This window comes from Sarcophilus harrisii, chromosome 1, assembly GCF_902635505.1.
Source record: "Sarcophilus harrisii chromosome 1, mSarHar1.11, whole genome shotgun sequence".
In the NCBI taxonomy this organism is placed as follows: Eukaryota; Metazoa; Chordata; class Mammalia; order Dasyuromorphia; family Dasyuridae; genus Sarcophilus; species Sarcophilus harrisii.
Genome location: NC_045426.1, coordinates 138,891,893 through 138,904,912, shown reverse-complemented (window position 1 = coordinate 138,904,912; position 13,020 = coordinate 138,891,893). Strand labels below are relative to the sequence as shown.

The 13,020-nt window shown below is 34.1% G+C and overlaps 1 protein-coding gene across 2 annotated transcripts in view; it reads right to left on the bottom strand.

The window, feature by feature from the left end:
- PARP8 (poly(ADP-ribose) polymerase family member 8) overlaps positions 1–13,020 on the bottom strand; it is a 221,345-nt gene that overhangs the window by 41,480 nt on the left and 166,845 nt on the right. For both annotated transcript variants that reach the window (XM_031964876.1, XM_031964883.1), the window contains 3 exons: positions 11,590–12,151; positions 9,331–9,384; positions 9,132–9,227 (listed from right to left, as the gene is read on the bottom strand). In XM_031964876.1, the coding sequence (XP_031820736.1) occupies positions 9,132–9,227; positions 9,331–9,384; positions 11,590–12,151 (712 nt within the window). The remainder of the gene's footprint in view (positions 1–9,131; positions 9,228–9,330; positions 9,385–11,589; positions 12,152–13,020) is intronic.

Sequence of the window (13,020 nt, the reverse complement as noted above, 5' to 3'; positions counted from 1 at the left end):
TGTAAATAAGACAGTTTAAAGCCAGAGATGCTTTTTTAAAAAAATTTGTTCTTTGTCTCTAAGACAAACCTTCAATCTTGCCTCCAAATTCTGGGATCTATCTATTAGATCATGCTTCTTCTTATTTTAACCAGAATGCAACAGTGATCCCATCAATGGTCAGAACTATACAATTAAACAAAAACATTCCTTGGCTTTTATTCTATATATTTCACTTTTCAGTGGTCAAATCATTTTTATTTTTGTTTGTCTCCACTTCTCTCTTCTTCCTAGGAAAATATAAGCTTCTTAAGAACAGAGACTATTTGCTTTTTAATTTGTCTCCAACAACTGATGAGGATGTGAAATGTAGAGGGCCTTAATATATTTATTAAGGTGAAATACATTGAAACATGACTTTAAAAAGCAATTTTAAAGATTATATGGAGTGGGAATTTTCACTACTTGTTTTTAAAAAATGGAAACAGATGAATTTATGGACAATAACCTGTGCTTCTCCAGGCAACGACACCTACCTAGCAACATCTGCTTAGCTGTAGGATTCAAGGTTATCTTGACCTGGCTCTGAACCCCCCTTAAACTCCCCTAAAATGTCAGCCAGCAGACTGGCAAAGACTGAGAAGAATTAGGAATGAATGTGTCGGGTGTGTCTCATTAATAAGGATGGCAAGGGGCTGAAGCCATCTCTATACAGTATGCTTAGTTTCTACTAGTACACAAAACATTGCCTCTTCATGCACTGATTGGTTTATCTGCTTTATGTTTTTAATGTTTTTTTAGTAATTTTGCAATTTTAGGACTTAAAAATGGAAAGCACAGATATAATAAACTTGTCTTGACCACATTAAAAAAAGCAATTTTAAGTAAACCGTAATTAAACTTTGAGCATTATGTCAGAAGAATGACAACAAAAATTAAATATTTTTTCTTAATTAATAATTTGAAATAATCTCTTTAAATAAGACATAAATCACATGCAACTTTACCCAAAATTTCATATGCCCTCTACAGAACTGTTGAACTCAATTAAGATGGAGACAACTACCTTAACACATATGTGATGCACCCTTGTTTATATATATAAGCATAAGTTTATATATTACAAGCATGAAATTACTTTTTTAAAAAAATTCCTTATCAGGAATCATATACATTGGATATAATATTTTTAATAACCTGAAGCTTAACACAGTTATTGATAGATACAATCAATAAATAGATAAAACAAAAGACAGAAGAGAGATTACCAATGACAAACTATTTTTAATGTCACATGTGAGGTAATGAAAAAAGTATTAAAGTTGGAATTCCAATTCAACATATAAGAGCCAGCATTTTAAAAGATTGTATTTATATGCCCATAAAAGAGATTTCCCCCTCATACTAACTAGCTTATTTATAAAAGTATAAAAGCACATCTATAAAATGCCATGGTTTAGAACAAACATAATAGCAGAATACTATTATATTTTTTAAAATAATAGTTAGTTGATATTGATATCATGCTTTAATTCTTACAAAGCAATTTATAAAGGCTTCACCTTTGTTTAAGAGATCTGAATTTTCTTAATTTTACATCTCCTACTGGAATGTATGTCAATTGTTCTTTTCTTTTTCATTTTACCTCTTAAAAAACCAAGAAGCTTTAGCTCTATTTTTCTAACAATTTCTTATAAATTTTCAAAAACTGTACTTGGCATCATAATAAAGGTCCTCTATACCTCCCTTGTCAGTCACCTTGAGTAGAGAGAATGCTCCAATTGCATATTCTCTCATCAGTCTTTTTCAGCCAACGTAGCTTCCCAAGAATCAATCTAAAGGAGAAGGTAACAAATTGCACTTTTTCCTCACCTGGCTTTGGAACCATCAGAAAGATGAGATCATATCTAAGATACATCATAGAAGGTACCTATATAAAAAGGGCAAGGTGAATAACTGGTGCAGCCAGTGCATCCATATCTAAGATCTGTCATATTAGCTTCCACAGACAGAAGACAACAAAATCTTATGTCTACCTCCATCCAGAGGTACCTAATATCCTCAGGAAATTTAGTCAGGACAAAAAATTGTGTATGTTCCTTTTCCCTTCCTTATTATACATGGTTTGCCATGTTATCACTTTTTTGGAGAAGTATTTGCAAATAAACAAAGGAACTTAAAGATTAGGAAAAAGCGATCAAGGTAAATTTTGAAAACTACTGTTTAAAAAAAAAAAGAAATTGTGCTTTTAGAGGGGACAGAGGCAGAGAATTACTGTGAAGCAGTACCTAAATAAGCAAAATACTTTAAATCTCAAGAAAATTATTTTTGAACTTAGAATGTCTTATTTATCAAGAAGGAAACCAATTAGTATTAGATGATAAGGAAATATGTATTGAAAGTAAAAGACTATCACAAAAAAATCTTAAAACAATTCTATCGGTTTAAGAATTTGGTGTTAGAAAAGAATTATGAGAGCTCAATCAAATAAACTTTTGTCATAAATAATCTAAAGTTCACATTTGTTATTGATTTTACTTAATTAGGCTTGACTAAAGAGCTAGAAGTAGAGTTCAATATATAGCGCACAATTAGAAACCTTATTTCTATAGGCTGTACATTTTTAATTATATGAATATATAGAGAGATAAATTCATATTTAAATAAAAGTTGGGGTATTTATACATTTACACAGGCATACATACATCTGTTATGTGTATATATGTGTGTGTGTCAAGAAAATCTGAACAATTTCATTTATTCTAAAACCTTGGTTTTGCCTTTGCAAATCATAGTGCTGGTAAAGTGAAACTTTTATCATCCTTAATGTTCTAGAACATAAAGAAAATATGGATCACTGTGAAGACCACGTATTTTAAAATCAGCCAGGGTCAGGAAGTCAGGTTAGGGGAAAATCGTCAGTCTTTATTCTCAGTGAAGAAGGATCGGAGGTGGAAGAGAATCGGTGATAGCAATGTGTGCAGCTGAGTCAAGAAGCTAGCTAGACCAGCAGCCACACGACCAGCAGCTCGGAGTTTGGAACCCAGGCCCAATCTCTCCCAGCTTCTCTTCCTGTCTCTCTCTGCCTCCACCCACCAAAATCGTCATTTCCTATACAACACATCAGGACTTGCACAGAGAGTGGGCAGGGACCATTCTTTATCCAATCATGTATATTAGAGTATAGCCCAATTACTATTTAGCCTCATGTGCTTGGGACCTCAGTGCATCAACTCAAGCCTCAGCCCATTACAGATCACAACTGTAGAGCTAAGAGAGACTTTAGACTGGAGTGAGGGTATTTAGTTCAACTCTGTCACATTACAGATTGAAGACAATGAAGGTCAGAACAGGTAGACTTTCCCAGGCTCAAACAGCTATTAAATATCTGAGGCAGGATTCTGAAATAACTCAATTTTTGGAGTGAGCAGTATTATGTGATCAGTATGGGTTGTAGTGCCCATAAGGAATAAAGCCATAAAATAATATTCCATTAATGTAATAGATTTGGGTTCTTAATAATGTGGGTACTGCCTAAAAAAAAAACTCAGATGATAATTTTCTGTGTTTTCCAATCTCAAGTGACTCCTGCCCATGTCCAAACAAGAATACAGAATTGGAGTCTATCCAATATATTGGATTTCACCTTAAAGAAAAATAAAAATTTATAGATTAATAATCTTGTTCTGTTATCTATTATTCTTCCAATTCTGTTCCTTACCACATATTCTCTGGTGACCCCCCCATGTATCACTTTTATAAAAAACTAACATATTTGGCAACCAATTGCTTCATACTGACTTATTTAAAACTTTATATAATCATCATTACATGAGCAAAAACTCTCAATATGAACATATTTGGCAACCAATTACCTTCTATTGGCTTATTTGAAACTTTATATATGAGCAAAAGCTCTCAGCACATTTTACTGGTACCAGAGCATTGTATGATTTATTCTGTTTTAGACTCACCCTACAAAAAAAGAAACACTTTTAAGGGACATTATGCTCCTTTGTTGGTCCTCCCCGAACATCAATCAAAAAATATTGCCCCCAAATGAAAAAAAAAAATTCTGAAACATATGAATAGTAGGCCTGGCTATAGGTCAGTCAAAACATAGATTCAAATATGTGTGAAACTTTAAAAGTAATTTTGCAACAATGAGCTCATCATGGAAACGCCTATGCTTATTCTGGAGATCAACAAAGGTCTATTTTCCACATTCTAGGAAAATGATTTGCTTGACTAGTGCTCTAAGTTAAATATTAGAACCTGTGGGTTACAGAAATAGGGGAAAAAAGAAATGAAAAGTGAACAGAAGTTGGCTCCAGAAATAGGTCTATTTCTGGGAAAAGAGAATAAATAGCACCTGGAAGAAAAACTTTTTTTTTCTTGCCAACTGCTACCTCTGATTGATTTTCAGAAAACCTCCGAGTCTCACTCTTAGGCTTCAAACAGATTGAGAATGGAGAAAAGCTTGGTTTTATATATTCCACAGGTTCAAGCTAGAATCATGTGTGTGTGTGTGTGTGTGTGTGTGTGTGTGTGTGTGTGTGTACACGGGCACTGAAGGAAAATGGAAGAGATAGGCCCTGCTTTAAGCCTGGGTAGATGTTGTCAATAAATTCCTGTTTGTTTTGACACCCAGACTGACTCTAAATCCTTCCCCTCTTCCAGAGTCACCTGGTTAACTAAAACGTTCAAAAGTCAGCAGTAACATCATAGAAGAGACAGGATGAGAATACAGAAAGTAAAAGAAAAATAGAACCCCCTCAGATATAGAGTGTAGAGTCTTTGTGAAGCAAAAGATTTATTTCACATCAGAGATTTTAATCTCCAACTAGGAGATGAAATTTCATTTGCTTGTCAAGTAATAAACTTCAAAAGATTACACTACCAGCACAACATTTCCTAGTTTTTTTTTTAAAAGAAGGCTCAAACTAATTTATCAATCTTGTCATCTTAGAGTGCAAATTAAAAAGCAGCAACTGAATGGTGCCAAACAGATAAAACACCTATATCTCACTTATTGTGGCCCTAGAATGTCACCTCTTTAAGGGAGATCAGTTCCATTTCCTTAGAACTGTTTCTTGCTTCACTAGACGAATTACTCAGACTAGATCTAAAGTCAGTTTTGTGAAACACTGGAAACCAAACTAGCCCCCACCAACCTCCATTTCCAAACAATCCAATAAATAACTCCTGATCAGCATATAAGAGTACCAAAAATTAATAAAAGGGCTGGGACACCATTGTCCAGAACAAAAGACAATTTAACCTTCAGGGGAAAAAAAAGAGAGATGATAAACAGATGAACCGATAAATAAAAATGTATACATATATACATACATGTATAGATACATAGATACCTAAAGAAAAATGTATATAGGTGTATATCTGTATATATATTTACCATAATAGATCATAAGATCTAGACACAGATGCCTACAAGTTGTGTCAAAAATCCAAGGGATAGTTTTAAGCTTTAATAACTTTAGAAACAAAAATGCTATAACTTCTGAAAAACAACATTTGGAAGGTTCTATTTATGTTAAAATAACATTTATTAAAATTCTATATAAACCACTATCTTGTAATACAGGAAATTATTGGAATTTATTAAAATTTTTCAATAACAACTGCTCAGTAACTGAAAGAATTGCAATCATTATCCTAGCATGAAGTCATCCAAAGAATGAAATTTACATGCAAGCATATGACAGTCTTGACATTAATCCATAAGAAAAAAGTCAAATAAAAATATATCAGATGACTAAGGTGGTCAAGAAAGACTTCCTCTTTGGACTTCTCAAAGTCCAACACTTTGAGCAAGAGTTATTCAGAAACTGCCCAAACAACGATAAATGTTGGAGGAGATGTGGGAAAATTGGGACATTAATGCATTGTTGGTGGAACTATGAACTGAACCAGGCATTCTGGAGAGCAATTTGGAATTCTACTGAAAGGCTATAAAACTGTATATAACCTTTGATTAAGCAGTCATTACTGGGTCTATATCCCAATGAGATCAAAAAAGAGGAGAGAGGTTCCACATGCAAAAAAATTCTTAAAATACTTCTTGCTTTCCATAGCTATTTCCAGCTTCTCCTTCTATCTCTATTACTTGGGAATCTCTCTTCCTTTGAGGTCCATTCAATCCATGATTTAAAAAACAAATATATCCTGGTAGTTATCATCAATAGAATTCCAGGTTATCCCCTTCTTTTCTCAAAGAGTGTTCAGTACCTGGCTCATATTTTTTTCTCTTTTCTCCAACTTCTATCCTCATGCTAGGGGGAGTTGAACATACATAATATGATTTTCCCTCAAACATTAATCATTCAGTTGCTCAGCCTATTTACTTCCCATGATCTCCTCCTCCATTCTCTTCTGGAGATGCAAAAATGGCCATGCTCCTTAATGTTGTTAACATCCAATTCAAGAATTCTGAAAGCTTTTTAAAATGATCATGATCTATTAACTGGGTTTCAACTCTCCATCTGCCTTTCTTTACCAAACCTAATCTTCATTCATATTTTGAATTCTCTTCATACCTTATTCTATTCCCAGACCTCCATTCTTGAAGTAAAAACTCTTCATTTCTCCATTCTGATCCACTGCCAAACCAATTAAACCCTATACTATCCTCTTCACTTGATTTATCATATATATGGCTGACTCTGTCCTATCATCATAGAATCCCACAATTCATCTCCTTTATTCTTACACATGCACTTGAATGAAAGTGGGGGAAAAAATCAAACAATGATTTAAACTGAGTTTATTAAATATATGTTATACAACCAATACCCACATAGCTAGCTGGCAATCTTTCTACCCTATTCTAATCAATTCACTAATTCCATTTTCTACATCAACTCTTCCAAACTTTTTCATCAGTTCTTAAATCTCCCAAGAGTCCAACTTCCCTTTTACCCACCCTCTCACCTAAGAACTTTGATTGAGATTTTATAGAAAAAAGGAGTTTTATTCTGTGACCTTCATATTTCTTGTTCGTTTCATATCACTTACCTGTTGCCCCATTTCCTTCTTCACCAATATCTCACATGAACAGGTAGCCCTATTGCTTATCAAAGCAAGCTCATCAACATGCATAAAGAACCAATTTAATTCCACCTCCTCTAATAATTTGTTCCTTCTACCATTCCTATGATCTCATTTATCTTTGATCTTACCCTCTTTGAAGAAGGACCGTTCCTACTGATTTTAATATCCCCATGTGTCCTCCATCTTCAAAAAACCCTCACTTAATTCTAACTAGCATTCATATCTCTTCTGCTCTTTATGTCAAAACTCCTTGAGAAAACTATCTATATAGGGAATTCTACTTTCTCTAATATCACTACTTTCTTAATCTGAATCTATCCTCAGACCTATGAAACTGGTTAAAATTAGCAATAATCTCCTAATTTTTATATGCAATGGCCTGATCTCTTTGAAATCTTTGACAGTGCTAATTACCCTCTTCTGCCTGATACTTTCTTCTCTCCAGGTTTTGAGGATATCATTCTCCTCTTACCTCCACTCCTTCTCAGTCTCCTTTGCTGGGTCCACACATAAGTCACAGCAATTAACTTTATGTGTCCTACAAGGTTGTAACTTCAGTTTATATTACCCCATGGATTTAATGATCAAACCTATGCTGATAATTCTCAAATTTACCTATCCTGCTTTATCCTTTCTGCTTGACCTCCACTCTTACATTTTCCAACTCCCATTCACACATCTCAAACTGGATGTCCAGTACACATCTTAAATTCAACAGTCCACAACTGAACTCATGACCTTTCCCTCTGAATCCTATCCCACTCCTAATTTTTATACTGTCGAGGGTACTATCAGTTTCCTAGTTCCAAAGACTCACAACCTAGATGCCATCTTCAGTTTGTCATTTTCTGTCACCCACCATATTTAATCTATTGTCAATACCTCTCTTGAATACTATTCTAATTTGTTGTCTCATGTAGCCACAAATTTGATGTAATCCCTCAACACAATATGCTTAGACTACTAAAGTAATCTGATGGATGGAACTACCTACTTCAAGTCTCTTCCTGCTCTCATTTATTTTTGATTCAGCAGCCAGTGATTTCTCTAAAACACAGATATAACTATGACAAACACCCTACCTTAACTCCAATGAATAAACTCCGTGACTCTCCATTACCTTCATGATCAAATAAAAATATCCCTTGGCATTCAAAGTTCTCTATGATTTACCCTACCACCATCTTTCCAGTCTTTTTTGTAATGTCTTATTCCCCATATTACTTTTTGATACAATGACATTGATATCTTTGTTATACCATGAAGAAATATTTTGGATCCAGAAATTTTCTCTGGCCATCACAAACCTTGCCAGGATTGCTCTCTCCCCTAATTTCTGCTTCTTATCTTCTTTGGCTTTGTTTAAATGTCAATGAAAATCATGCCTTACACAAGAAGCTTTTCCCAAGCTCTAAATTCTAGTGTTTACTGCATTTAACTATGTATGAATATTTTTGTTGCCTCCCCCACTCCCACCCATTATATTATGGGCTGCTTGGGGGGCAGGGGCTGTCTTTTGCCTCTTTCTGCATCCCTAGAAAATAGCATGGTAAATGGCACAGATTAAATGCTTACTGGTATATGATTTTCTTAATAGTGCTTATTGACATAGTATATTGACTTAATGAAAAGAGTAAAGAGGTATGCAGGCTATCACACATACACATCAGTACATAATAGAAGGGAAACACAACAAAATTATTCCCCAAATTCCCATCACAATGTCGTTTTCAAGTATGAAAATATTTAGCATTGTTGATTAACCAAAATGCCAATTTATCAATACCTTCAATTTATTTGTATTCTCAATCTATGCAACCATCTGCATTGAGCTTAAGTGTTTGTAAAAAAAATTACCTATATTTTAAATCCAAGATGAATGCCTTAATTAGTATCTAATCTATGCACTGATTGTTGGTACTGATAGTTAATTTTTTAGGTCATTATTCTAGTTAGTATGGACAATATGTAATTGGGAATATATGCTGTTCACATAATAAAAGAAATAATCTTCTATCTTTAACCTTTTTTTAAAATCTGTTTATTCAATTAGGACTAAATTTCTAGAAATGAAAACTTACCCGTAACATGGGGCCATTCTGGAATACATGGGGTTCATCACATACTACACAGTATTCATTTAGTACAGGTATCCGCTGTTCTGCAAACTCAATTGTCTAGGGATAATGGAAATGAAAGTAATAAGTTATATTTACAAATGCTTAAAGGGCAGACACAGAGCTAGACTATATCAATAATACATGGCATATTCTATCATACCTGTATTAGAAAACCTCGGTCTCGTACTGGAATGCATTTTGCATTATAATTTGGCTATAAAGAGAAAAAAGAAAGAGCACACTTGAAGTAAACAGTATCAGTGAACAAAAAACAAAATTTCTTGAAAACTATGAACCTGAAGATCTTTTTTAGGCTCTCCTAAATTAGAACTTTAAACCCCAAAGCTTGGGTTTTTTTTCTTCATTCATTCTTCTACTTCTTAATTCCTCCTTATCCCTCTACTATCACTGCTCTTATTTTCCAAATAAAACGGTCAGTTTTCTGAATTTCTAAATATGTTCTAGTAGAAAGGCTATCATTATTTATATTCTTTATTATGGGATCCCAATTCAACTTCTCATTCTGGCAAAATGACTGTAACTAGGCATTTTGCTCTACACTATTTTTTAAAGCTACTCATTGAAATATATGAATCTCTTTATAAAAAACAGATTTTGTAGATGCTGAAAATGGCATTGTTGCACTTTGAACATTGACTTTCCCCACCACCCCTTCCCTTCTGTGTCTCTGAAAATATCTTACTTATATATGAAAAAGGATTATTGTTGACTATTTTCAAAATAACGTTGCCCATCTCACCTCAAATTTATTTTAATAAGATGCATCCTTTAAGAACATTGGCATAAACTGTACAATGCACAGAAGGAAGTTTTCATAAATAAACAACAATTAAATGCTGTTTTTTGAAATTGGAAATATGTATGCATTGCATTTATACATCTACTGAAAAACAAGTAGCTGAAAACAAATAATCTTACTAATTAGGTACACATCCTGTTTTAATATTACTTATAAAAGAGATTCACAGCATCTGAAAGTGAGATTGTCAGTCCTAAAACACATCTTAACGACATCAACAATTAATGTTTATAAAGCAAACTTAATTGACCCAACAAGAGTAAAACATTCTCATTCATTTCACTGGGCACTATTTTTCTATGACAGTAACAGAAATGGGCTTTATCTCTATCACTTTATTTTTTCATACATATATGATTCTTCATAGCCCCATCTGGAGTCTTCTTGGCAAAGATACTGGAGTGGTTTGCCATTTTGTCTCTAGCTTATTTTACAAATGAATAAACTGAGATTGTTAAAAGAGTTAACTTTTAACCCTGTTAACTAGGCAAGTACACAGCATTAGTCACATAGTGACTAGTGACTAGTCACACAACAATTGAGTATCTGAGGCTAGACCTGAACTCAGGAAAACTAGTTATCCAGCCTTAAAGCCTGATATTCTATCTATTGTACTATCTAGCTGGCTTTTTATAAATATCACTAACTACCTTTTTATAAACAATGAATATTAGAATTTTGCTCTGATAACCCATTTTAGAATAAACAAATTTGATCTGAAGCTAGTATTTTTGATTTTCATGCAGAAAGGTAAAATCTCCTAAAGCAGCAAAATGGCTTTATTATCAGTTAACTATCTTATAATATGAACCTAGAGTATAGCTTTACAGTGAGAACTTAAATACTGCCTATCTATCTATCTACCTATCTATACATGCATGCATGTATATCTGTATACGTATATAGATATATAAAACTGCCCAGACACAGCCTTTTACTATTAAACTTACCAAAAAGGATCTATCTCTAAAATATAACCATAAGACAGGTTAAAAATTTTTTGTTGTAACATCAAAATAATATGAATTTTAAGAGAATAAGGCTTTTCTTTTACCAAGTTTCCTTTGACACATTGCCATGATGAGTATTAACAAAATATCTTTTTTACACATTTCCACAACAGATTCATTATTTATAAATCTCAAATGAATATTCAATACCCTTTGCTTTTGGAAACCCAATCCAAAACCTGGGTCATACATTTAGCAGTGTTTTGGGCACCTCAAATACCTCACCTTAAATTCCATTGCCAATAACCTGTTTCCATCTTTTTGTTGAAAGTAAATAAGGGGAAAGGATATCAATATGATTTCATCAGCATAAGGAGCTCTAGGAGCTCCACATGCTCTACCAATGCCAAGATGTAATATTCTTCAACTTACTGTTTGCGAAAGTTACCTGGGGAAAGTGAGAACTTAATAAATAACAATATATAACTTAATCCAAGTTTATCAGTCAGTGTGAGAAGATGAACTTTGAACCTAAAATTTTCTGACTCAGACTAGCTCTTCCATCAGTCTGTTCCTCTACTTATCGTGAATCCTTGGCTACTGTTTTATTTAACAAGCTAAAATTAAAAAAAAAAAAAAAATTACGCACAGCAGTCTGGGGCGATGAAGATGTAGATGGTGTTAAGATACCAATAAGCCCTGAGGTAAGAGAGAGTCTCCTGCCCTCTGCAATAGGTTCCTTGAAAAGTTCCGTTTTGGATGATTTGGGGGCACTGGGGTGAGACTTGCTGAGTAACTTATGATTTTTCAGCCCATCTAGTTCCTCCATTCTCAGGTTACTGGAGTAAGACCTGCTTAGTAGTTTGTGGGGCTTCAAAGTACTGTTGTGCTCACATCGAGGATCCCCAGAACAAGATCGAGTCAATAATTTGTGTGGCTTTAGAGTGATGCACTCCTCCTGTTTGACAGCTGCAGCACAGGGACGGCTCAGCAGCTTGTGCGATTTAATAGTCACAGCCTGCTCAGCTCGAGGGTCGCTGGACAGGGAGCGGCCAAAGGTCCTGTGGGACTTGGTCCCACACACATCCTCAGCCTTGACTGTGCTGGAACAAGTCCTCCGTAATAGTTTGTGAGTCTTGGAGATACCATCTTGCTCTGGTTTCAGTTTGGATTTGTTTTTACCACAACCTGGGGGAGGATAACTCGGCGACCTTCAAAAACAAAAAAGAAAAAGAACAATTTTTACAAGGACATGATTGACAAAAAAAATCATTCAAATACTGTCTGCATCATCAGTGTTCATCTGAAAAATAAAAAGAACTCAATAATGGACTGGAAGAGATGAATGATTATTTTCATCATTGTTATTTGACATGTTTTCTAATGAACTAGAACATCCAAGTTAAGAGTTCTGTGATTGTTCATAGGAACCAGAAAGAGCTTTTTTCCCCTAATAAACTTTCTTTAAAAATAAAAAATAACATTTATCCAGTCCAAATAAAGTTAAGCATTTTACTGTTGCATGCACACACTCTGAGAAGAGGTTAAAAGTTAAATATAAAAAATTTAAATTCTTTTTATTTTTGTTTAACTTCTTTTTTAAATAATTATAACTTTTTATTGACAGAACCAATGCCTGGGTAATTTTTTACAACATTATCCCTTGCACTCACTTCTGTTCTGACTTTTCCCCTCCCTCCACCCCTTCCCCCAGATGGCAAGTAGTCCTATACATGTTAAATGTCTCACAGTATATCTTAGATACAATATATGTGTGCAGAACCAAACAGTTCTCTTGTTGCACAGGAAGAACTGGATTCAGAAGGTAAAAATAACCTGGGAAGAAAAACAAAAATACAAACAGTTTACATTCATTTCCCAGTGTTCTTTCTTTGGGCGTAGCTACTTCTGTCCATCAATGATCAATTGGAACTGATTTGGATCCTCTCATTGTTGAAGAGGATCGAATTGATCATTGTATAGTCTTGTTGTTGCTGTGTATAATGATCTCCTGGTTCTGCTCATTTCACTTAGCATCAGTTCATGTAAGTCTCTCCAAGCCTCTCTGTATTCATCCTGC